Source organism: Herpailurus yagouaroundi, unplaced genomic scaffold, assembly GCF_014898765.1.
Source record: "Herpailurus yagouaroundi ecotype Mexico unplaced genomic scaffold, PumYag 77, whole genome shotgun sequence".
Lineage (NCBI taxonomy): Eukaryota > Metazoa > Chordata > Mammalia > Carnivora > Felidae > Herpailurus > Herpailurus yagouaroundi.
Window position 1 is genome coordinate 23,474,255 of NW_024412388.1, and position 26,661 is coordinate 23,500,915.

General features: G+C 40.8%; 1 protein-coding gene across 20 annotated transcripts in view; it reads right to left on the reverse strand.

Moving 5' to 3' along the window:
* The window catches only part of PUM1 (pumilio RNA binding family member 1), a 135,375-nt gene that overhangs the window by 68,119 nt on the left and 40,595 nt on the right, over positions 1-26,661 (reverse strand). For 8 of the 20 annotated variants that reach the window (XM_040467295.1, XM_040467287.1, XM_040467276.1 and 5 more), the window contains exons 3-5: positions 25,734-25,802; positions 7,441-7,549; positions 6,289-6,467 (exon numbers count right to left, since the gene is read on the reverse strand). In XM_040467295.1, coding sequence (XP_040323229.1) covers positions 6,289-6,467; positions 7,441-7,549; positions 25,734-25,802 — 357 coding nt within the window. The remainder of the gene's footprint in view (positions 1-6,288; positions 6,468-7,440; positions 7,550-25,733; positions 25,803-26,661) is intronic. The other 12 variants (XM_040467309.1, XM_040467300.1, XM_040467358.1 and 9 more) reach the window with 3 other exon arrangements.

A 26,661-nucleotide genomic window follows, 5' to 3' on the forward strand; every position in this document is an offset into this window, starting at 1 on the left:
AAGGAAGGAAGGAAGGAAGGAAGGAAGGAAGGAAGGAAGGAAGGAAGCAAGGAAGGACTAATCCAGATTGCACAAAACCTACATTCTATCTCGACTGCTAACACTTAACTGGTCACAGGACTTTGGACAGGTCATGAAAACCGAGTCTTCATTTTCTCATCTACAGAACAGGGATAATTTTATTATAACAGAGCAGTTATAAAATGATGCATATGCAAAAGGTCTGTGAAGTATAAATCATTTTACACTACAGTACTATGATAATTAGTAAAAGCTATTCACTGGGATGGTATTTCTTAAGTAACATTATTCATGATATCAAGATTAAAACTCTTAAATGCCCCAATTAAGCGGTTTAACTCTAATATAAGTATATAGCCAATCTAGCCCTCTCAGGGACACTCATTTTCACAGTGCAGTGGCTGTATGCTTAGTGTTGAACATCACAATCTTTTTAAAATTTACAAGTGTCTGGGCTCTCACCCAGAGATTCTGATTTAATTGGTCTGCAGAAGCTCCCACAAGTATTATAAAAAGCTTCTCCTCCAGCAACTCTAATAAGCACTCACAAATGAGAACCACTGTAATTAAGTCCAACATAAGCATCATAAAGGCAGGGTTTTTGTTTGGCTTTTTTGGTCACATAATAGTACCGAAAAAGTCTATTATCTAAATAAACGAAAAAACAAAGAAGGATTAATAGCATCCTTTTATTGTGGGCTTCCTTTAAATGAATGTTAACTTAAACCTGTAGTATTCAAATATAGGATTCAATGAGTGCTCAAAATGCACGTAGCCAAGCCCAATCAAAATCTCAAGAGTGCGGCCAAGAAGGGTTCTGAGAGATCCCCCGCCCACACAGAGGCGAAGACTGTGTTCCACTCGTAGATAAAGAATTGACAGAAGAGCAGGCAAAAAGAAGAACTTTATATCGTGCAGATCAGAATCCATCCATTTATGGCTCAGCTTTGTCAAAAGCCTCACATAACAGGAGGAATATTTCAGGAGAATACCTATTAATTCTGAATGAGTCAGAGAAATGAGAATTTAATTTCTTCTCTTACTGCAGTGATCGTACCACAATGCTCCATGGGGCAAGTCACATTCAATGAGATTAGTAATGTTCCGCCCTTCTTTCCAAAAAAGAGCATTCTGCATATCCGAAATTAGAACAAAGTTTGAATCCAGGCCCTACCACTTTCCTTCTAAGCCTCATTTTTTGCATCTATAAACTCACAGGGACAACAGTATCTACCTCAAATGGTTGTTTCAATGATTAAAAAAGGCAATACATAAAAGTGCAACTCTTTCAAAAAAAAATTCTTCAAAGTACTTTATTCCATTTTCACATCTTTTTCCCAATGCCTTTTTCAGACACATCCACCCCCACCTCCCAAAGCTTCAAAAGTCCTAGATATCTTATGTCTCCCCATCCCCTGGGAAAAAACTTATGGCTCTAATCATTAGACCCTTTGTACCACGGATTTTCTTGAGATATGTATGCAGAATCGAGCCACCACCAACTACTACGTTTCATCAAATCAATTTATAAAACATACCATCATTTTATGTGCTAACAAGGAAATACGGGCAATTAAACTGTGATATACTATCATTTTCAGGTTGCATTCCAATTTCAAAATGAATAACGTGGGGAGGTGTACACTTTAGAAACAGTGGAACACAGAATATACACTGCGCATGTGATCACCTAATTCCTGGTGTGCCAAAAGGTAAGAAGAGTGTTCTCTGCGTAGTAGCCACCAGATCCAGGAGGGGGGAAAAAACATATATCTTGACCATGCAGAATGGTATTTGTTGTTATTACAGAGATGAAAACACAACAAAACCATTTTCTAAAAGGTGGTTGTTGGTTTTTTAACTTTTTATCTAGTCCGTATTTAAAAGCTTGACATTGATAGTAGAGCATGCAGATTTCCTGTTCAAGAGAAGTTCAAATCTAAAGGGGCTCCACCAGGGGCGCCTGGGTGGCTCAGTCGGTTAAGCATCCGACTTCGGCTCAGGTCATGATCTCGCTGTTCATGGGTTTGAGCCCCGCGTCGGGCTCTGTGCTGACAGCTTAGAGCCCAGAGCCTGCTTCAGATTCTGTGTCTGCCTTTCTGGATTTGATCCATGGCCTCCTGGTAATTTAATCCTCCAAGAAAATTACGCATTTGTCAAACTTTAGTGTGCATGCAAACCACCTGAGGATCCTGTCAATTAATAAGCAGGTTTTGATTCAATAGGTCTGGGGTAGGTCTGGGGTAAGTTCCCAGGTCGTGAGAATGCTACTGGCCCGTGGACTTGGTGGAGCAAGATTCTGTAAGGTTTACAAAGCATCTTCATATACATTACACATCCATACAAATGAGACTTTGTGGGTTTTTAATTACTCCATTTTGCAGATGAGAAAATTAAGGTTCAGCTAAAATTCAAATCCCTGACTTCTAACTGCATTTACACTACACACAATTTTTAAACAAAATCAATTAAATAGCACTGGTTACCTAAAACAAATGCAGCGAAGACTAGAAAAGCCAGTTATAAGTTTTGTGACCCAAAGGAACTGCCATGAGCGTGCACACGTCCTCCTGGTCAGAAAGCCGCCAGTCTCTACACACAAGTAGAAAGGCCGGCCCAAGGTATTTTTTTCCTAAAGATCTTTCTTCTGCAAGGTTGAGGTGGTCTTCACCTCAACTGAAGTTTAAGTAGTCTTCTCATTTCCCTAGGCACCATAAACCAGAAATGTAGAAATTATAACCCACTCTGCTGACTAGCTAGGCTTCAATCTATTTGAAGATCAGCTGGTATTTCAAAGGCCAACAGCGAGGTCCTTTGATGGGATATTTCACACAGTAGCCTCACAATACGGTTAGTCACGTATGATTTTGTAACCACTCTGAACCATGCTTTTGGGGGGACGCAGGGGAGGAAGGCCGTCTCATTCCAGGGGTAAATAAAATAAAGGATACGAAAAGACTCATCTCTGACTTAACTGGTATTCTGAGTTTCCCTATTATCCTGAAACCTGCTACCCTGGTTTTTGATTCATATGTGGAATACTACCAAAATTTTACAGTGGGTGCTAAGAATAAAATACTGCTGTGGGATTCTTACCGTCAGCCTGAAAGTACAGAAGCCAAAACTACTCAACTGAGTCCATCTGTACAATCAAGATGAACTTCAGAAAGCTCAGGCAAGTTAGACAAAGAGTTAAATACCTTCATTCAAGCTGTAACCAAGAAACAAACTTACTGAAAGTGGAAAACCACTGTAGAATGAGTAGATTACTTTAGTTCTAAACTACCCTTAGCAAAAAGTTAGTCAGAGTCTGGGTTATCTGTTGTCAGTATCCAGAAATAGCCCCTTGGTACCTGCTTTGAGGTCTACATTTATTATGCCATCGAAGATGAGGTTTTCAGCTCTTAGAATTAAAATGGAGTCTCCCCACGGCCTACTGGAGGTCCGGTCACCCAAAAAGTAAAAATATCTGAGCGCTCTGACCCATAAGCCACCAACTACCACTCAGAATAATTGTCTACAAAGCAGCTCTTCTCTGAACTCAACACTTTCAATGACAGACTAAATTAAAAAAAAAAAAAAAAGGAAGAAGAAGAAGAAGAAGAAAAGAAAAAAGAAAAAAGGTTCACCTTTTTGCATGCATTCTATGACAACCAAAAAGTGACTCAGGTTTCCATTACCAAGAGCTTTGGGTTAAATGTCATCTAACAAACAGGCAGAGCAAAGCCAGGTCATGAAGTTGATAAAAGTAGTTCACTGCTTCTCAGGCCTCCATTCACCAAGAGATTGGATATACAATGTGGTAGCCTGATGTCACTGATCAGTCCTCTGTATCACCCTTGACTCAAGTCAAATATGGGATAGTATTTCATTACCCACAGTAAGTTTTTTCTGAGAAGAAGTTGAAACACATCTGGAGAAGTTTTATTTATCTTTATGCAAATCTCAGAGGCTCAGTAAATTATCTGAGAGTTCAATTTTCTGACCTCTATATCCTGAGGTCTTAAACTCCTCTGGTGACAATACTGTACAATGGCTGAAAATTACCAATCTCTCAAGACAACTCAGACGGAAGCCACCTTCACAAAATCCAACACAAGACAATGATGCAGAAGATACTGCTTTGTCATAAGATTAGTGGAGGGAATAAATGCTTAAAAGAGAGAAGCAGGCAAAAATCGCAGTAATTCAGTCCCAGTGTTTTATCTGTCTCCTGATTCCAATTATTTTTCTACCTGCTTCCAAACTTTACAGTAACCCAGGCATGTGCCTCCTGGCTAATACCCAAGAATTAGAAACTGGGCACACACATGATAGAGAATTTATGGCAGGAGGCATACAGGATCCAGTTCACCACACTAACAATTTATCTATGCACAATACCAACCTTTCTCCTACGATAAATAACTAAATAAAAGTTATACACAGAAATTAGCAGGCAACGCTTCCTAGGAAATCTGTGCTCGTGAGACAGGGAAAGCGTGAGGGCAGAAGAAGAGGTGAACCGGGGATAGGTGAAAGAAGAGAAGAAGTAACACCATCCTTCCCACGGGACAAGAAGGAAACAATCATTTTGCCCAAACCCATTCCTCACATCCAAGGGTAAATCTTATTTTTCCCAAGTAGTCTCTTGGGAAGGTTCAAATAAAGAAGGCTTTTCCTACCTGATCCACAAGCCACTAAACCTGACCTATGTCTTTGCAAGGTCAAAAGACCCAAAAGCGATCAGGTCAGCTTTGGAATGACCAGGAGTCAAGACTCAAGACAAAAGCCGCAGTTTAGTCCCGTCATCATCCTAAGGGTTTTTATAAAAATAAAAGATCCTCTTCTGGCTAAATTCCTCACATCAAATTTCTAGGTGTGAAGCTGGGAGAAATCCAGAACATCCTCTTACAGGAGTTCATTTTTTCTGGGTTTTCTGTAGAATTAAGAGCTCCAGCCACATGGCAAGTGTCAATGTTAGCTGAAGCATCATCTTTGACATGCCTAGAATAAAGCTAACTCCACGTGAATTCTGGGTACTTTAAATGTCACCTGCTCTCTTCACGCCAACCACGTCAACAATCATTCATTTCATGTCCACTAACATACTGAAGAATTGCACTTGACACATAAGGAAGCTTCACCAAAAATGATACCCTACTACTCTAAAGAAGTTTCAAGTGGAATGAGGAAAAGAGGACCAAGCCTCTGATACCCAGCAACAGATATATGGCAAGAAAAATACTGATCATAAATGCTGTAAGGTAAAGTGAGATCATTATGGAGGCAAAATTATTAACAGGATTTGGGGAAAAGAAGGTCTTTTATAAGACTGCCAAAAACAATATTAGCCAAAAAAGACTTCACAGAGAAAGGATTCTGAAAACATACAAAGCAAGTCGAGTCAGAAGGAAAGGAGGGAAGACAGATTCAGGCTGCCTTTCATGACCTTCCTGGCTGTGACACGGAATATAAAACCAGTCACAGAACACATTTGAGGACGACTCAAATGGAAATTCAAGGTAAGACTTCTTAGATCTAGAAAGTTGATGACAAGAAAGAACCAGTTTTGAGAAAGAAAGGCTACCAAAGATGCTTGAGAGAGACTGCCTAAGACGTAAAGGGGAAGAGGCTATAGACAGAGGAACTGCTTTGGCAACAGCTGAGCATCACAGAGGTCAAACGATGATCAATCCCCTCCCCCCACCCCTGCCCCCACAAAAGTGTGCAGATCTGGAACTAACAGACATTCTAATTTCCTGACAGGCAAGGTACAAGAGGCAAAGCTGTTCAAAGAGGGCCAAAGACCATACCATAATGAAAGCCTAACTAGCAAAATAAGAATGGTCCTACATATCTGGTCCACTTTAAAGATTTCTGGGTTTTGGCAAATCGCTGCTCTCGGATCTATTCCCAGCTTCAGCTTTCTTATTTTAATTCCTTCTGTTTTTACTTTGTTTGTTTGTTTGTTTGTCTGTTTGTCTGTCTGTCTGTTTGTTTTAAACCAAAAATGTCTTCTGATAGACCAAGGAACTGAGAACTAGATTTCGGTTCTACCTCACATTATCATCAACGTATCCCCCAAAAAAACATCATGTCTCTGTTTTTAAAAAGTTCAGTATACATCTCCTACTGTGTTTGCAGACATCGAATTGCAATAAAAGTGTTTTAAAATACACTGTAATTAGTGCTGTGAATATCTAAGGAAACTAAACAGGCATGTTTTGCTTTAGGGGGGTGGGGGGGAAAGAGAGATATAGGAACAAGTTCCTCAAGCCAACTTACAAATCCTCCTTTTCTTAGACAGGAATCGCCCGGGGATGAGCTCAACACATACTCCACCATGCTAACGCCTAGTCCCCCACTCTCCGACCGTGGGGACAGTACAGAATTGACCTCACTGTTCACATGGAAACTCTGACCAGGTCTTCTCTGCACCATGATTGGCTGGGAAACTGAATGATCTACAAAAAAGATACACAAGCATGATACAGTGCAGCCAGAGGCTCAAACAAATTATGAGTGATGTCTCATGGATAAACCAATGACTGGGAATCAGGAAGCCTGCCATGGTCAGGTGAGCCAAAACCTCCTATTGTGTTTTTCCCTAAGTATAAATTCTACATAAACTAAGGAAAACGGAACACACTCCTCATATATCCAGGACAGCAGAACAATACAGCAGTTCACATAACTGGTTTACCTAGGTATAGTGGATAAATTGTTTACCCCTTTCAAGTAGCAGAATTTCTTTTTAATATATTTTATTAGTAATATTACTGAAACAAAATGTGATTTTACTGCCCTTTTTAAAACCAACAACATAATTTGATATTTTCTGATGACTCACTGTCATCCGAAGTTCCATTTTTACATTGCGCTGTAACACAGCACGTTGGCTTTTTGGGGTTTCCGTCTCCTTCCTCCCTATCCTCTGTTATTTCTTTCTGCTGTCAGTGTGTGCCTCTACAGGTCCTCCCCATCCCTCTTCAGGGGTAGTCTGTCAGAAGAGCATCCGTGCCCAGTAACTTGATTTGGCCCCAACCACATTTACAAATAGATCATCCCATACACAGTACACAGGGGGGCAAGGGGAGGAAAAAGAAACATGAACTTCAAATGGCAGGCATGGATTTTCTAATTCCGAGTATGTTGACAGCAGTACAGAACAAGAAGTTATAGCTGAAATTACGGTCATTTCAAACAGACCACTCCCCTGTGGCTAGCACTTCAATAAAATATTGAAGATTTGATTTTGCGTTAATTATGTTTTAATAAATTACATCATATAAGCTCCTTCATGGCAATTATACTAAAGGACAGCACATTGCTTGACATGCTTATGTCACTGATGTGAAATTCATGACTTGCCAATTGCTGAGGAAAGGAGCTCTAAGACAGGCATAAATCACAGTACAGATGCTAGATCTAGATTACCTGATGTTCCCCAGGCACTGTCTCGCCATTGATCACCCAGGAATATTCCTTTTGGTCCATCTTTGCTGGATTCATCTGTTTCCCAAAACTTTTTACCTGGCAAGAGCTGCTGCAAATTAAAAATAATAGATGCTTTTAAAGAATTCATAAAGGATGAAAGTACAGCAGTCAACACTTTCTTTCAGACAAGGTACTGCAGATGCTCATGTGCTCTGGAGGGCTTTAATCGCAGTGTTCTGACTACACAGACTGTGGTCAGAGCACTACTGCATATTCGGTACAAGTCACAGAGAGGCCTAAGGCAAGGAGGGGCCACAGATCAACCCACCACAATAGAGGCTCAGCTTAAATATCTAGAATTATCCATTTAACCTATGCCAAGATTTTACGGGGGGGGGGGGGGGCGGGGGAAAGGGGAGTAATATTAGACCTATTAGTTAAATACTTGCTGAGAAGACTCCCTTTTAAAAAGAATGTACCTACAACTACTAACACACTACTTCTGCCTACATGTGTACTAACTGGCCGTACAAAGTTACTCAAGCTGGCGCATGAACTCAGACCCCAGCCATGGAATGCCAGAGGCAAAACTCAGCTCCTTCGCACAGAAGACTGTGTTAACCAAAACATTTTCATCACCAGAAAGAAAAAACAAGCAAAATCTTCCCAACCACAACATTAACCTATTCCAAGATCTTGGGAAGACAGAACAGCCAATTTCCCCATTACCAGAAGGGAAATAAAACCTCCTATCCTCAGTTGATTTTAACAAAACTTAATAATACCATTAAAGTGACTTCACAAAACACTCCATGCTTCACAGAAATGTATACATCACTGGCCCTAAACCAATATGAGAACTTTAAACTGGCTGTGACCAAAGAAATGCAAAGTACCATTTAAGCAAAACCAGTACAGTTTTGCCCAAGATCAAAGCATTAGCGACCAGGGTCAGTTACAAAGTGAAATTCCACTGGAATTCCATCATTCTTCATTTTGGTCATCAGCTTTACTCACTAAAACGTCCCCCTTATTTCCTCTAAGTATGTTTTCATTTCAGCTACTACTAGTCAGACAAGAAAGACAGAAGGTTGAGACAGTAATCGCTGCTTTTGAGCATAAAAGAAGCACCTGGAGAGTTGAAGTTCTCAGAGGAACAGAATCAAAAATCAGAAAGCAAAATATTTGCTCTCCTCCTTGATAATAAAGGTTTGCCTTTCCAATTTATAACCCATACGGCAGCGATAATGGGGAGAATAACTCAACTTTGCCGTCACTGAAATCAATCTCGGCTTTCCAAATCTGGATTCTGGGTTTCTCAGCGTAATTTCAGTTCTGTCTCTATACATCTGCCTGGCAGACCTGGGTTACAACCTGGTCAAAGCAGTTTCCCACACGCTTTTCTCTTCAGGCCCTAATCTGTTATTTTCTAATCTAGCAAGATGGCGTCAAAAGACACATTTTGGTCTGGCATTCAGTAAGCTTACGTTTACCTGAAGATGAACAGTTATAAGCAGTCGGTGCCTAGAATGCCTCGTGGCTTCATTCTCTGAGGGAAACAAGGACAGACAGAGCTCGTCTGTTAATCTGAGATGGGGCAGGGGTGGGGGGAACGGCGGGTGGGCAGAAGGGAGAGCTAAGCAGTGGGGTCAGAAGCAGTGGCGTCAGGAAGTCACGGACTAGACAACTTTGATGTGTCCTGGGACAAACTGAACTGCCCTAGGCCTCTTCTTTCTGTACTGATGATGGAAATAATTTTCAGGTTGTGATGATTAGAGACGTTGTTGAGGAGTGCCTAGCACAGTGCCCACCACACAGCAGGTTTTCAATAAATGTATTCAGTGTTAGCATGCCAGGGCAAAATAGCTGTAAATCACAGAAAGGACACTGAAAATTAACGTGAACTACTCAAGCACAATTCAAGAATTCTTGTTTTTAAACTTATTTTTCTTCTTTTAGTCTCAAAAATGGCCTCTCACAAGATTACAAATATTTCCCTATTGGTTGTATCTTTTCCAACTAAAATTGTGATTTTTCTCCTGCATTTTGTAGGTGGTGTGAACAAACAGGAGTCTACGTCAACTTCTCTCTCGCTTACAAGAAAGAATGAAAGCAGAAGGGACACCTCACTTACTGGTTAATTTCCATATAATAGTGGATGTTTTCCACATAATGATGGAAAGAGAGCAAAGGTCATCAAAAAAAAAAAAAAAAAATGGCCAAGGGGCACCTGAGTGGCTCAGTTGGTTAAGCGTCTGACTTCTGCTCATGTCACGATCTTGTGGTTCATGAGTTCAAGCCCCACATCTGGCTCTGGGCTGACAGCTCAGAGCCTGGAGCCTGTTTTGGATTCTGTGTCTCCCTCGCTCTCTGCCCCTCCCCCCTCGTGCGCACGCGCACGCGCTCTCTCTCGCTCTCTCTCCCCCTCTCTCAAAAATAAACATAATTTGTTTTTTAAAGAGTCAAAATGGCGCTCATCACTCTCCACACAAATATGGAAATCTTTACTGAGAACTCAAGGAAAAGCTTCTTTGAATATCAGCCTCCGTATGCAAATACAGTCCGTCGGTAATTTGTCAAACTGCTGACAAAGCAGCAGCCCTTGAACTCAAGGCTTCAAAAATGACTTCTGGAATCCTGTCATCTTTCACTGTAGCTTGCCAGGCTGTCATAACATAACATGCAAAGCCAGCAAAAGCAGGTGAACATGTAAGCAAGGCTGGTTCCAGGCCAAGTTCTCTCAAAAGGAAACAACACAACAGACATGGAGAAAGGTGCTAAAAAGTGGAGATTTTACTTCAAAGTAGTAACAGATGCAACAAGTCTCAAAGGAACGAATACACACCAAAACCCCCAAGACCCTTGTCAGGTACTAAGAGGCAACCATTTCTCCATTAGCAATCGGTGTAAATGTAAATCCTACACAGAGACTAGGAACAGCGCAAGAAGTACTAGAACTCCACATGCTCTGGCAAAGTAGTAGCCAGGAGGTCAAGGAACCATTATCAGTGCAAACAGCTTGAACTGAAAGGGCAAGTGTGTAAGAGATCATGAAAAAAGGGGTGGGAGAAGAAGGTGCTAGCACACCGATTCTGGGAGGGAGAGAGATGGAGCCAAGTTGCCAGAGTGCTCTCCAAATGGGAGGAAAGTTAAAATACCACACCAAGCACAACGTGGGCAAAGACAGAAGCAAACTCAGCAAAGCTCTCAGAGTCTCGGGTCTGACACGGAACCTAGCCTTTCTCACTTTCCTCCGCAACATACCCATCCCCACCCCTCACTTGTGTGCTCATCAGCATCAGACTGGGACCTCTGCCCCCCGGTACTCATGGCCCTGTGTGATCCCCTCCCCTTGACTGTGGGCCGGACCTAGTGACTTGCTCCTGAGGAACAACACATGGTAAGAGGAACGGCGTGTCAGCTTCAAAATTACCTTACAAACACGGACGACCCCTCCCCTCCCGCTTGCTCACTTTGAGGAAGCTAGCTGCTACGCCGTGACCTGCCCTGCAGAGAGGCCCCACGTGGCAAAACCCAAGAGAGGCCAGGGGCCATCAATTCATTAGGAACTCAGGCCCTCCGAACGACAACCTGTTAGGAACTTAATCCCGACATCAATCTCCCGAGTGAGCTTAAAAGCAGACCCGTCCCCCGCTGAACTCTGAGATGGCCGCAGCCCCCACTGCAATCCTGAGTGCAGCTTGGGAGGGGCTCCGAAAGAGAGGGCTTTCAAAGCCATGAGTGGGTTCCCGCTCACAGAAACTGTGAGGTGTAAACAACTCTGTTGTTTTAGGCCTTGAGATTTTGAGGTAACGTGTCAGGTGGCGAGAGGAACTCGTACAGTTGTGAATGTATTTGAATACAGCTGTTCTGAGATTCAAAACCTTTCTTAAGTCTGATTTCAATAGGGGCGCCCGCCTGCGTGGCTCAGTCGGTTGAGCCGACTCTTGATCTGGGCTCAGGTCACGATCCCAGGGTCGTGGGATGGAGCCCCAGACGGGGCTCCGAGCTGAGTGGGGAGCCTGCTTAACATACTCTCTTCTCTCTTGCTGGCTTGCTCTCTCTCTCCCTGCCCTCCCCCAATCACGCTTTCTAAATAAAGTAAGTAAGTAAGTAAGGCGCCTGGGTGGCTTGGTCAGCTAAGTGTCCGACTCTTAATTTTGGCTCCGTTCATGATCTCACGGTTCATGGGTTAGAGCCCACGCTGCATCAGGCTCTGTACTGACAGTGCGGAGCCTACTTGGGATTCTCTCTCTCCCTCTCTCTCTCTCTCTCTCAAAAATAAATAAATTTTAAAAATAAATAAATAATTCAAAATCTGCTTAAAAATAAATAAAAGTTTGTTTTCAAGAAGCCCTTCTCATTCCTTTTCTAGTATCTACAGTCCAAGGACTTTTGACTTTGGAAAAAATAACATGCTTTTCATTTCCCATTTTCCCCTACTTTGTCTCATAGCCCTTCTGCATTAAAAAAAAAAAAAAGTACTAACTTCTGCAAAATTAGATGGGCTTAGATATATAAAGCTTACCGAAAACTAGTAGCAGTCAGATATTCGAGTCAACTAAAATAACGACATTCACCATTCAAATCTGATCAGAGTTAAAGAAGCTATAATCTATTGAATTATAAAATAAAACAAAGTGACGATGAGTATCTGTTATTTCAAATGCAACAGCAACCCCTCTGGAGGTATCATCTACAGTATTGGCTAAAACAGACTGACTGGCTCACCAACCCACTGGCATAAACACCAGGAGTTGCCAAACCTTCATTTAAGCCACACCTAAATCCAACACCAAAAACTTAAAACCAACCATTGTATGAAAAGTGAATTACTGCTTACCCCATAAAAAACTTGGAAATAAAATTGTTCTTTGACAGGAAAAAAAAAAAAAGGAACAGATCACAGCAGAGGTTTACAAAATTTACTTTAAAGAAAGATTAGGCAATAAGAGGATTAAAAGATTTGACAATTCTAAAGGAAGATAACTGGAATTAGGAATTGGTCCAACAAAAGCAAAAGAGACCCAGGGAGTCAGATGTAGGCAGTATTACCCAGGTGGCAAATTTAGGGAGAGGGCATATGATGCACAGTCTATCCTCATAAAAGCAATGAGTGCATCAAGCTAGATAGCAGCCTGATTACAGTAGCCACTAAAAACATCTAAGTAACTTCCCTGGCTCAGACTCTTGCTGAGCAAGCAAACTTCATATGAGAACTTGGCTCCCTCCTGTAGCCAGGCATGCCGATCACTGAACACAATTATCCTGCCCACTTGAGAGTTATTATTTCTCCTTATAAATCAGTAAACTGTATTTTGGTTTTCATATAGAAGTCTCTTGTGGTTCTGGTTAGTATATGTCAATCCCATAATCCAATCACCTCTGAATTGGTGACCAAAACCCCTTTCAAGATCTACTAACTGAGAACCAGGACTTGGGAGGTCCCAGCATCCTCCCCAGCCAACAACAGACTTTGTACTCTTCCCTGTATCGTCCCATTAAATGGGATTCCTAGTTGCCCCAAACCCCCCAATATGTGAGTTCTCAAATCTTTGAGGGAAAAAAAAAACAAAACAAAACACTGTTTATCCCAGTTTGAACCACAGGTTTATAAAAGAAAAGACACAGAAAGTAAAGAAATCAGTAAGCATACTCATGAGGCTTCTGGAGAACAAAAGAGAAACCAAGCACTGGTTTACAAGCAATGTTAGCCATTCGGAAAATCTCTGAATTTTGTTTGGAAACACCTTTTTTCTTTTACCATCTAGCAAAAGAGACAATACACAAAGCCCCACTTGCACAATCAATCACAACATTAGCCCCCACTAAGAGCCCTGTAAACAGAGGTGGAGACAATAAAGTGCTGATAATATCAAGCACCTCCAGCCTTCTTATTTTAAGCAATAATACAATAGTAAAGCCTGCATGGGTGCTCTGAAGTCACTTTTAAAAACCGACCTGCTTCTGAATCCCAACTCTGTGAATTTAACCCCTCTCGGCCTCAGGTTTCTCACCTATAAAATGAACTATCGCGAACATTAAATGAGATCTGTGCAAAAAAGTAGTACAATGCTGAACTCTGAGCAAGCACTCAAAAAATCGGCTGCCACTGTGACTGAAGAACAAAGTGGTAACCAACAGACCTCACACTATGAATGGCTAGCCAAATGAAATGCTCCTGGGGTACTCAACTAGCAGGTGTGAGCCCAGCATCACCCAGCCCGTGTGTGTGTAAATTCCATAAAATTAAGAGCCCTAACAAACCACCACAAGAAGAGCCATCATTACATCTCTGCAGAAACTAAGAGGCATGATCATTGTTAAGGACTGGGTATGTCTGACCACACCACCACGAACATTTGCACAGGGAAGTATCAGTGAGGTTTTCTGATGGTCTCAATACTCAATGCACACTCCGACAGGCACTCTGTTCTCAAAAGGAATAAAATATCAGGTAACTGCTTACAGGACTCAACACTGTCTGCCTCTCAGAGCAGAAATTAGGCTTCTTAAGGAGGAGCATTCACAGGGCGCACGCTACAGCCCTACAGGCATGCTCAGGTTTGATCATGTTATCTGGCAATGCAAACTTCCAACACAAGCTGAGTTTCATCACTGGAATGTAACCAGTGCAGGAGTCAAATACCTGATGTTTTAAACAGGTGGTAAGGTACAGGACGCCGCCCCCAATTTTTTAATCTCTTAGTACATATTCCCATTACATTCTCATGGCGTTAAAAGAATTCGACATCAACTCAGAGAAAGGACCGCTCAGAACTGACTAAAATAAAGAAGTATAATTGGTAACCACTGACAGTCACAGGTTCTAGGCAGAGTTCTGATGTGTGAACATCATATAATTTTCAGAAAGCCCTTCTCAAAATCTTAATGCCCTACCTTACCCATGCCCTTCGGACCATACAGGGTTGTAGCCATATCAAGGAAGACAGTACATCAAGTGCTTTCATAGTAAATACTATGAACTACACTCAGAAGTCATTTAAAAAGCTTTAACAAGAAACAGTTTAAATATAAAATTACATGTCAATATACTTTACTTTTTTTTTTTTTTTTTAAGGGTATATCCATTCATTCACTGTTAGGATCATTCTTTCGGAAAGGGTAAAGAAAATATATATACATCAAGAGTCATGTTCATTCCTGAGAATATATCTCAACAACAACAAAAGACTGGAATTCAAAAGAAAAGGAAAACAAAAAACAAAAAAAACACCTCTACATTCAAAGTACAAGACCAAAACAATCAGGAGCAAGGTAGCTGTGCTACCACAATGGAAGCTCACCCAAAACAGCCATAAAGACTCTAGGTAATGTTTACAAAATTAAAAGTAAAAGACAAAACTGCACAGGTAAAGACCCCTTCTCCTGGCGCACCCTTCCCTTCTGGATCAAGACTTGGAAAGAAAAATAAAAACTGAAATCGGTGCTTGCTGGGGTGGTGACATTATGAATGACTTACTACAAAATCAACGTTTATGATGCTTTAGAACTGATTTTCTAACAAATAGAAATTGAGATTACAGGGGTATGGAATTCACTACAAACAAGGCATTTTCTTTTAAGCATACACACTTCACTTCAACATAATCTCACAGTAACAAAAGTTAGTGGCAACTTTAAGGAGTGTCCACACTGTATGTTTCAAGTATTTTTAAGCAAGCACATAACATCTAATCCACTTTGAAACCTGTACCCTAAATAAGGAATGTCGAACGAGTTCAATGGTGTTATCACAGCCAGTTACTCTTTTCTTTTTTATTTATTTATTTATTTATTTATTTATTTATTATTTTTTTATTTTTGGGACAGAGAGAGACAGAGCATGAACGGGGGAGGGGCAGAGAGAGAGGGAGACACAGAATCGGAAACAGGCTCCAGGCTCCGAGCCGTCAGCCCAGCGCCTGACGCGGGGCTCGAACCCACGGACCGCAAGATCGTGACCTGGCTGAAGTCGGACGCTTCACCGACTGCGCCACCCAGGCGCCCCATCTTTTCAATAGACAATAAGTATAACGAAGGTGGTGTTTTCCTCTTCATTTTCCCTTCCAGTTTAAGGAGTAGGACCTTCTCAATTCACGCCTCCTGTTGGTCTAGCTACTAATTAAGGAAGTGTCCTCCATTCTCTTTAACCTCTTGTTCAATACTTACACGTAAAGATCACTTTTCAGTGCTAAAACGTTTCTGACTGCTTCATTTCATTCAGATCACAAAAAAACTAAGCATCAACATCTGCTATAATTTTTTCACATCTCTCTACCAGGCAGATTCGAAACCTGGCACCTAGTAATTACTGCCCAAAACTGTCCATCTATGCGTTGAGATGCTTACCACTGAAAACTGATTTCCACATGAACGGTCTCTTAAGTAAGTATCTCTTTTGGTTGAAATCTAATGTACTCCTTTTAAAAAAGAGGAATTTTTTCCATAATTATACTCCTGCAGTATGTAAAATCAACAGGTTTTTTGAAAAATATTTTCCAGCTATTAAGCACTTTTCATAAGTAATGTCAATAGTTACGCTGAATGTCCTTTAGAAACTCTTCTGCCCCTAGAGAAATGACACAAGCCACTGAGGCCTGGCCAATGAGAGAAAATTTGCCCTCTCCCACATCTGGAAAACCGCTACTGCTCTTCTGGCTACTGAAAAATTTCAAAGCTTTCAGCATCTGAAGTACTGATGTCAAAAAGTAAAGTATTACTTGACTAGGCCCTGAAATGCACAGCCTGTAGAAGCCACTACTGGAAACAGAAGTAATGAAAGACACTCTTCACCCTAAAGAAGAAAAACCTATCAGGAATCAAAGTGATACAGCTACCAGGCCTTCATTTTAAGATAAGCACACTTACGGTGTACTTCAGACTGTTGAACTTCACAACCTCCTACAGATGAAGAAAGGAGCACTAACCTGTGACAGGACTGGTCAGGACTCCCGTACGGGAGAGCGAGAAGACAGTGGGAAGGACTCTCGAACAAGAGCAAAGACAGAAAGGAAAGCACACGGGCAGGTGCCCACCAAGAAGAAAGGCATCTGGCCAGCGACAGAGGGAAGCAGTAAGGACTAGGCCAACCAGCCCAACTAGTCCAGCGACCAGTGACACCCTAAGCCAACAGGCAGTAACAGGAAGGAACGTCATAAAAATTAAGTTCAGAAAATTAATCTGACATTCCTCCATAAAATGGGGGAAGGGGAAGGGGAAGTTAAATGGACGTCAGGAGGCAATAATTAGGCACGAAAGGGTAAGAGAGGGGACCTGTGGAAATTGGGCAAGGAAGATACAAAGTGCCATGCAGATGCTTCTCTCGGCTTTCAAAGCATTAAAAAAATAATAATAACAACCAACAAACAAAAAAACCTATGTAATTTCAAAAGTGAGGATTCATAGCCCATTATGACAAGCAAGAATGAAGTCACTAAGTATACATAAGCCAGTCTATCACTGAAATTCTTTTAAGGAGAAGTCTATTCTGTAGAGTCGTGCAACAGAACCCAAGTGTGTACCAATACGGTGTTCCAAGTTTAAGTTCACAAGTCCAATGGGTAAAGTTTTCAGGTTGTCCTGAAGATCCATGGTTGGTTGCTTCCTAGGGAACAGTACGAACAAAAAGACGAATCAAGCAGACAGAAGAATTTGGTAGCTCTTAAATTTTAGGACAACCACGAGTTAGTCAGAAGTGCATTCAGTTCTTCAGCTGATGGCTGCCAAACTCCACAGTGTGCACTCTTCAAAGGAGCACAGCGGTTCCTTACCACACAAAGAGCACAATCACTGTTAACTTCATTCGTGAAATGAAAGAATACTTTCATAAAAAAATTCAGAGATACTGTTAGCACATCAATCTCCATGTGCTTTTGTGATAAATTACCCTGGGGCAAGCTCCACACTAATCCTTTCTCCACTGCACCCTCCCCACCTCCCAAATCCATTGAAAGTAAAGTTCTTTACACCTTCCCCCTTCAAATTATTGGAACAGAACCAAATGAAACTTCTTTTCCCTGCTATCTTCATAAAACTTGATAGACTGACAGTAAACTGTGTTCAGAAAATGAAGAAATGTCCAAGGTGAACTAGGCTTTTCTGCAGGATAAAGGAACGGCATGTAAGGAAACAGGATTATATTATCTAGGTCAAACAAGGTCATTTGTTTTTGCACATGTATAAGCTACATGGTTTGTCCTATAACATAATCATATACATGTTACACTAGGTCTAGACTTAATAATTATCTAGGTGATTTCCTGCAGTAATACCCAAGAGCCCAATGTGCAAAAGATAAGCCTCCAGATCACATAGGAAACCTGTTAAGTTCATGAATAAAACCATGAAAATATCTAGTTTGCTTCATGACCTACCCACCTCATATCCCCAAAGCAGGAAACAGATCAACTAAGAGAAGAGAAAGAGTCTTTTGCCTCAAGATGGGAGCAAATACTTAAACCCACCCACATGCCCAGTCAGCCTCAGGGCATTTTTAATTATTAAATTGACAAGACAAAGATCTCAGTGTGCCAGATATGGACAAGTTCCCTTTTTCATGCACTCCAGGAGATGAAAATTTCATAGATATGGCTATTATGTATACCAGGAAGACCAATACGGAAAATAAATTCTTTCCTCTACATGCTTTGCTATAATGAGAATCACAGAATGCATTAATTAATCAAGAAACAATGGATTAACTCTGGTTAATTCTGGTTCCTCGTCAGTAAAGTAACAGTAAAGAAGAGAGAATTACACACAATATTGTTTAATACACACTCGAACAAGAAATATAACAAAAGTAATTCCTGTTTTCTAAATACAATTATGTCTGGTTGTGTATATGTAATGAGGGTATTTCCACGCCCCCGCAGATAACCCAGAGAAAGTGTCCCATTGATCGAGTTACAACTATATTAAACAAAAGACCCTTTATAATAAACCCCTTATATCGGATTCAACTTGGATGATAATAGCGTTGCTGATTTACTATTCATCTTATGTACTACTCTTTGCAAAATAATCAAATAGTTTGAAAATGTAAAAATATGCAGAGAAGGATGAATGAACAGAGGCTTTTTCAGTTCTGGCAGTTCCTCATCCTCCCCCCTTCACAACCCCACATCCCTTAGGATAGAAAAGTAATCTGAATAAAGAATACAGGCAATAAATATTTAGGGAATTGAACTAAGGTCCCGTGCGGGAGGACAGCATCAACTTCTGGATAAAGGAGAAAATAAAGAGGAAGCCATGCTTAGGAAAAAAATATTTATTTTGTAAGATTCATTCAACACAGCATATGGGCAGATGCTATTTACAAAGTATGTTATTAAGCTGAAGCCCCTGCCCTGAACAAACTTATGTGCGGGGAAACAGAAAACATTTACACAAATCACTACATATGAAATAAATCAGAGCCATAAGAATGATACAAATAACTTGCTACTTGAATTCCTCTCCATAGATTCTGGTTGGTAAGAGCAAGAAAAGTTTTATAAAGGGGAGCTGATAAGTGAAGTTAAATAACAGACTCTGGACATGAAGAAACGAACAGGAGAAAAACCCAATAAGATCTGGATTGACAGAGATGTGTATTCAAATAGCTGGTTCATAATCATGTTAACCTCTCAAGTCCCTTTTTGCCTGGTCTATAAAAGGGCATCACAATATTGTAGGACCACTGTGAAGACTGTAACGTACACAAAGTAGTTGGCATAGTACCCGGAAAATTATATACGGTAATGTGCTGCAGCTATTATTACTATTCCTGAGCCTACTGAAATAGAACTTATTTGGCATTCAAATCCACATCTTAATACTCATCACCTTAGCTGGAATCACTTGGCCTTAGGACTCATTTTCCTCATGTAAAAAAAAAAAACGGTATTAATATCTCCCAAAAATCTATTCAGAGATTCACATAAGCAATGAAATCAATGCCAAAGTATCTTGAAAAGTGTTAACGCATTACTGTAGCGATTTAGTTTGCCTGCCCTCAAATAAAGCACAGTGATGTGGGTGAAAAGAATGAAAACATTTCAACCAATGGAGGATAAAGGGGGAGAAATTTAACAAACACAGACTAAGCAGTATGTGGATAAGCTCCATCCTGCTGCAAAGGATATACAGTGGTAGGTCTATCTATTCTTCCCAATACAGGAGAGAAGGCAGATATTGGAACGAGTGAGGTTCCCAACAGGTCTCAAAGTGGTGGGACAGAATTGAGAACCAGGTTCCAAATGTCAGATGCACCCACATTCTCAAGGTTAGAAGACCCCTCTTTTTCTTTTTTTTAATATAAAATTTATTGTCAAATTGGTTTCCATACAACACCCAGTGCTCATCCCAACAGGTGCCCTCCTCAATACAGAAGACCCCTTTTTCTACCTTTCTTCAAAATGCCCAGTCCCAAAACTATTACGAGATCTCAGGAACTTCCCCAAACAATACCTTAAAGAGGTCGCTTACTTCATCTCTAACCCATAGTCACTAACCTAATACAGGAAAGTCATGAACTAAGATCTCATACCTCCAGGTCACTTGGTCTGGCTAACTATGTATGTTTTCTCTTAAGGAAACATTCTAATAGCAAGATGCCAAAAATGCCCAACAACCAAATGGTATTAAGACAAGGCTAAAGGAACTAGGCAGTTTTACCATTCCTGTCTGTACTCAAAAGCTATATTTTGGGGGAAAAGGGATTCACTGCATTATTTGGTCAGATGTTTTTATATTAATACACCAAAGACTTTATTAATTCATCTTCCTTCTGCAAGAAAGGGTGCATGATTTTGCTGGCACACAATATATCTCCTGTCTAAATTCTGTCAATTTTGGAGTCAACCGAGTTACTCTTATGGGACTCAAATTGCAAGAAACTGCCAGTGTTAGGTAGCCATTCTTGGGCTGTGAATCCTAAAAGTACTTTTAGCTACTCAAAAAAAAGCCTCCAGTTCTATGAGCCATTCTGTTTGCCATGATGGAAAGATGTAGAAAAGAATTTAACAGACTTGGTATCCACATCAGGCTTCCACTTGCCTTGATTTCAGAATTGCCACCCATGAGCCCTTAGGAACAGATACGTCAACGCCTTAGACAACTGCAGACTGGTGGATGAGTCACTTAGAAAACCCAATGAAAAGTTACAGAACCTCTACATCACAAGGGGGAAGTCACTCTAAAAAGACATCTTTTAGATGCCATCTGGCATATCCTAGAAAAAGGAGAACTATCCCTCTTTTCTATCTTTTTAAAGATATAGAAATAAGGGCAAACTCCAAAATCTTAGACTTGAAAGGGTCCTGGGAAACCAGTCCAACATCTTTGTCTTACAGATGAAAAAAAAAGCCAAAGTCCAAAGAAGATGAACGTCTGAGCCAAGGCTGGACTGTGGCTTCAGGGTTCTGGTCTAGAGTGTGCTCTATCCCACCAAGTTACACCTTTCTTTGGGTGAACTGTTCTTTAGCTCTCCAAATCACTACCAAATTCCTCCCTTTACTAGCCATTTTGCTATTTTACACTTACAGATAGAATTCCTACATAATGTCCAATAAGAATCTGCAGCTATATTTTAGGGGTGCCTGGGTGGCTCAGTCACTTAAGCGACTTCGGATCAGGTCATGATCTCACGGCTCATGAGCTCAAGTCCCATATCGGGCTCTGTGCTAACAGTGCAGACCTGCTTTGGATCCTGTCTCCCTCTCTCTGCCCCTCCCCAGCTTGTGTGCTCGCTAGCTCTCGCTCTCTCTCTCGCTCTCCTTCAAAAATAAACATTTAGGGGCGCCTGGGTGGCGCAGTAGGTTAAGCGTCCGACTTCAGCCAGGTCACGATCTCGCAGTCCGGGAGTTCGAGCCCCGCATCGGGCTCTGGGCTGATGGCTCAGAGCCTGGAGCCTGTTTCCGATTCTGTGTCTCCCTCTCTCTCTGCCCCTCGCCCGTTCATGCTCTGTCTCTCTCTGTCCCAAAAATAAATAAACGTTGAAAAAAAAATTAAAAAAAAAATAAATAAAATAAACATTTAAAAACATTTTTAAGAAAAAAAAAAAAAGATTGGGGCGCCTGGGTGGCTCAGTCGGTTGGGCGTCCGACTTCGGCCCAGGTCATGATCTCACGGTTCATGGGTTCGAGGCCTGCGTCGGGCTCTGTGCTGACAGCTCAGAGCCTGGAGCCTGCTTTGAATTCTGTGTCTCCCTCTGGCTCTGCCCCTTCCCTACTCACACTCTGTCACTCTCTGTCTCTCAAAAATAAACATTGAAAAAAAAAAAAAAAGAATCTACAGCTGTATTTTAACCCTATCTCACCTTATTCTACTTCCAAGGAACATGACAGGATTCTCATTAGGGCTCCACACACACGAGCACCTCCCAGATCTGCTTCCTCAGGTTTACAAACTTGTCTATGCTTCAGCTTTCTAAAACAAAGATGAAGGGCCACGTATCTAAATACATCCCATTTATTCCAGAAATAATCACTACTATCTCAACGTCCCTGAAAATGATTAAGTTTTCTGCACATAAAACAGTAAGGAATCTTAAACAAAGTCCTCAGTTTTTAGAAAACCAATTATGCAAAAAAAACAAGGTGCCTTTTCTATCAACAGCTCTCCCCTTGGCAAATCCATCCTTTTTTAAGACACAAAAAGTAGGAACACTGCTGTCCTCTTACAGGTGAAGCAAGTAAATTATACAAAATCAGAAACCAAACCAATGTAGAAACCAAGCCCAGTTACCCAAGGTTAGTGAGCCTTTCCTCAGTACTACAAAGATCTACTCCTGAGTACTCAACTAACCGCCTAATCTTCTCATGTGTAAATTTAAGAAGCTGCTCCAATATGCGCCTTTCAACTTTTCAGGACTATACCTTTAAGTTGAATGGAAATGACCGGCAAGGAGAGTAGATGACATATTTGAAAATAATTTGTGGCCTAACCCTAAGACATTTATTTTACTATCATCCTTTTTATGCTGATTTTCTAGAATAAGAGGTAGGTAAAGCACTTGTATTGTGATCCTTCAGCTAAGAACAACGGTACCTCGGACAGCCAACAAGGTCTGAGGTGATGGTTCAAGTAGCCACTTCTTAGCAAGAGTTCTAAGAAATGCTCTACATTTTGCAGAGCCTAGCGTTGGCTTTGACGGAAAAAATGTTAACAAGAGCCAAGAAGCATTAACTTTACTAGAGCTCAATTACTCTTAACGGAACCAATTCTCTTTCAATTCTAACGATTCATAACGTTCTTAACAGAAGGAACTAGGACTCATTTTCGTTTACCAAAACGAGGTATCTATCGTTTACTGTAATGAGGACTCACACAAGTGCAAGCGCGTGCGCACACACACACACACACAAATACACACAAAATAAGTGAAACAAAAATACACTGTGCCTGGCTGAAAAATCAAAGCAATTTACTTGAAATTTTAGCGTATATAGGGGTAAAGACTACATTTATACACAGCCCCTCTCTTTCATTGCTTAAAGGGAAGGAAATTTAATGAGGTTAAACTAATTAGAAGCTGTAGCTTTATTTTATAATAAAAGCTTATTAATTCTTCGTTTCTCTTTTGCCAACTTCCCTTGTAACACTGCAGAAAACATTCTCCCATCTTGCACCTATCCAGACCCCAACTAAATAAACCAGAAAACAATTCCCAAGTCTTACACTCTTCCATTACAGTAATCACAAACTGTCCAAGCGATACCGACCACTCCCTTCTCTCTAAACCCGAAACATATATAGGCAACACTGGGCCTTCTTCCTGTTGTCAAGTGTACTCTCTGCTTCCTCAAGTAGCTAAAGAGCTCCTTGGGTACAGAAACCTCATTCTCTATACTTAGTCTGTCCACACCGTGCCTAGCCAGTGGGTTATGCTTTCAAAAACCAGGGGCACCTGGCTGGTAGAGCTTACAACTCTTGATCTTGGGGTCATGAGTTTGAGCTCCACGTTGAGGGCAGAGTCTACTTTTAAAAAACTACCTCAGTATCTGTATTTTGGGAGGAACATATATTAAGCATTTTTTTAATCCTCCCCCAAAATATCAATTTTTTATACAGCTTACTAAAATGAGATTTTCATTTACTCTAAGGGAACATGCTTTGAAGAGGAAGCCAGGTCAGAATCCCAGTTTCATCACTTACTAGATATGTGGCCCTGGGCAAATTAATTCATCTCTCTCAGCCTCTTTCTTTATCTGGATAAGAGATCCGTCCTGATAGAGTTACTGATGAGACAAACTCCTTAGCACCTGTGTAATACATTGTCAGCAAATGGTAGTTATTATTACTCTCTGAATACGTAATGAGGAAAGAAGAAGAGTGACAGCCCAGAACTGCTGGAGTACATTTTGGTTATCTACATATGCCCACAACTAGATGTGAGTATACAGATACCAAAAAAATACTATTTCCTAACACAAATAAGAAAGGTGAGGTTTGGAAGCCTTGGGTAGGGGGAAAGGTATTTTTGGAAGGAAAAAACTATTCAAAAAATATTTTTGTCAGGGTGTCTGAGTGGCTGCCAGTTGAGCGTCTGACTCTTGATTGTGGCTCAGGTCATGAACTCATGGGGTTCATGAGTACAAGCCCCACATCAGGTTCTGCACTGACAGTGTGGAGCCTGCTTGAAATTGTCTCTCTCTCTCCTCTCTCTCTCTCTCTCAAAATAAAAAAGTGTGTGCATTTGTGTGTGTGTGTGTGTGTAGTTTTGTCATTTAAATAAAATTCACTTTCTATTCGATTCTGTTCACTATTTCTTCAATTAAACAGACTTTAAGCCTTTAGAGATTATATAGTGTACACAACAGCAAAAGGCATTACTTTATTTTGAATAATTAATTTTAAGAACTGGCACTGATGTCTGGTAGAGTGGACCAGGCTAAAATCACAGGAGTGGGGAACAAGAGAAACACGGTTTTCCCATCTACACTTAATATCTGATTCATCTGTTTAACTTTCTGTTCAAATTTTGCTCCAAAAGCTGAGAAAAATCTCTTCCCCATTAACCATAGAGGATTTATTAATGTGCACTGTTTTAATATTAGGCAGGCACGGGAGACATAATGCCACCTATCTAACTTCTCTTAAAGCTCTAGGAGAAAAACCCATGAACAGGCCCAAAACCCATGAACCCAAGATGATAGGACACTGGAACTCTGATCACAGGATGACAAGGAAAAGTTGGAAACGAAATCTCAAAACACAGGAAGCAAGACCCTCAGAACCAAAACACCAGAAGAGTTTAACTAATGCCTAACCACAACGGCAGTCAATGAATATTTGCTATACATCAGGAGAAGAATTACCTTAATCCTGAACCCTCAGAACCCAGCATAGTGCCTGGATCAAAGGATATTTGCTAAATCAAAGAACAAGTGTGTTTAGTGAATGATATAAAAGAGAATCCAGAATACAGCTATTCTCCCTCCTTTAAAACATTAAACCAGATGTGGGAGCTTTTAAATATTAGATATGCAAAAAATAAAACAGAAAGAAAAAACCTAAGGTTAAGCTCCAGAACAAGAGAACCACAAGCAAATGCCCCCAGCTTGAGAACCTGTTACACCTTTGGCTCTTAATCCAAACTATATGTTCTACCTTATCACCAATACATTCTAACTGTCAACCACAAGAATGGCCAGAAGTCAGCTGTGCTTTATACTCCCATTTCTTCTAGAATTACGGCAACCCTCCCTATCAATGTGCAGATGACAGGAATTTGTTTTTGCAAATTTTAAACATTATAAACAAACCAAACTTCCTGTTCCTGAATTCTATATATTCTGACTGACACCTCTACCCTCTGGAATCATTTCACCAGAAATCTAACAACTTCCTCTCCACAATGGAGCTCAAAACAACCTCCTCAACCTACTCTAAAAACAGGTTATCAACATGTTCTGATCAGCAGCCAGTCTAAGACCCCCTTCCGCTGCAAAAAGAACCTAGCAAGTGGAAAATGAGGCAAAAGTAAGGATATGTGATGCATATAAAATTATCTTGTGAAACTTTAAAGCCTCGACTTACAACTGACTGGCTAATATAACCATCAATAATTTGTGCTCATGTTTTGGTTGCTTTGTTTTATTTTTAAGACATTAGGCTAAGGCTAACGTTCTTCTTATAATGAAATCATTTTGGCAAAATTCGGCAATATCCCATTCCTATCATGAGGATGGCAACAAGGAAAAGCAAGCACATACTTCTGGAGACTAGATTCGGACACATTTGATGAAAGACAGCTCCAAACTTCCCTTAAAAACAGGCCCACTTTTCTGACACACCAGTTTACTTACCTCTCCCATCGCTCTTCCCTCCAGAGCAAGTGCTTGAAAATCATGATTCAGTTCATCCATAGAACGCACCTATCGTTCAAAATAGAGAAGGAAAAAGTTTCGAGTTAGCATCTTGGATTGGACGCTCACATTAAACACAACGGTTTACCTTCAGATACTGACAAAGACATAACAAGAAGCAAGTGACTGAAATTAAACATTCACTTACCTTCAATCAGCAGGGTTCAGAGCCAATGACCCCTGTTTTCTCCCCTCCCATTCCTTTTTTTTCCACAACATGAAAAATACATAATCCAGAAAAAGCATATTCCATCAAATGAGCATTATGTTAGCTATTTTTCATATATTTTAAATGTATAAGAACAACATGCTGAAGGGCAGTGACCTATGATTATGTGACCTGAACATGGCTCTGGACTCAAAAGCCACAGTGCTTGCCCCCAACTGTGACAAGCAAGTAGAAACAAGGGGACTCATTTGACCCAACCCAGTTACTTCTTCGATAAACCTCAGGGAAAGGCACTGCAAACTGTGTAGTGGGGTGTCCGAACATTTCTCCATGTTGGAAGATCTCCGCAGAGGGGCTCTTGGGATCTCAACTCCAGGAGGAAAAACCAGCACTCATCACAAGAATCCCTTCAAACCTCACCTATCATTAAACTACTGCCCACATCGGAACAATCTTTTCAGGCTTCAATGAACTCCTATCTAAGGTCATTTCTACAAGATAAGGTTAAGATCAAGGAAGAAGTGTGCGATCGTTTATTCGAAACAGTAACCCAAAAAACCTTGTGTTGTCTAATATCCTGTAGGTCCTCTCAGTTATGAGCAGCAAGCCATCTCTGCTGCCTGAGGCGAGAGGACCGTCCCTTGTTTATTCACAAGGAAGGCTCTTCGACCGCTGGAGAAAGACAGCAGAGGGCCTGAA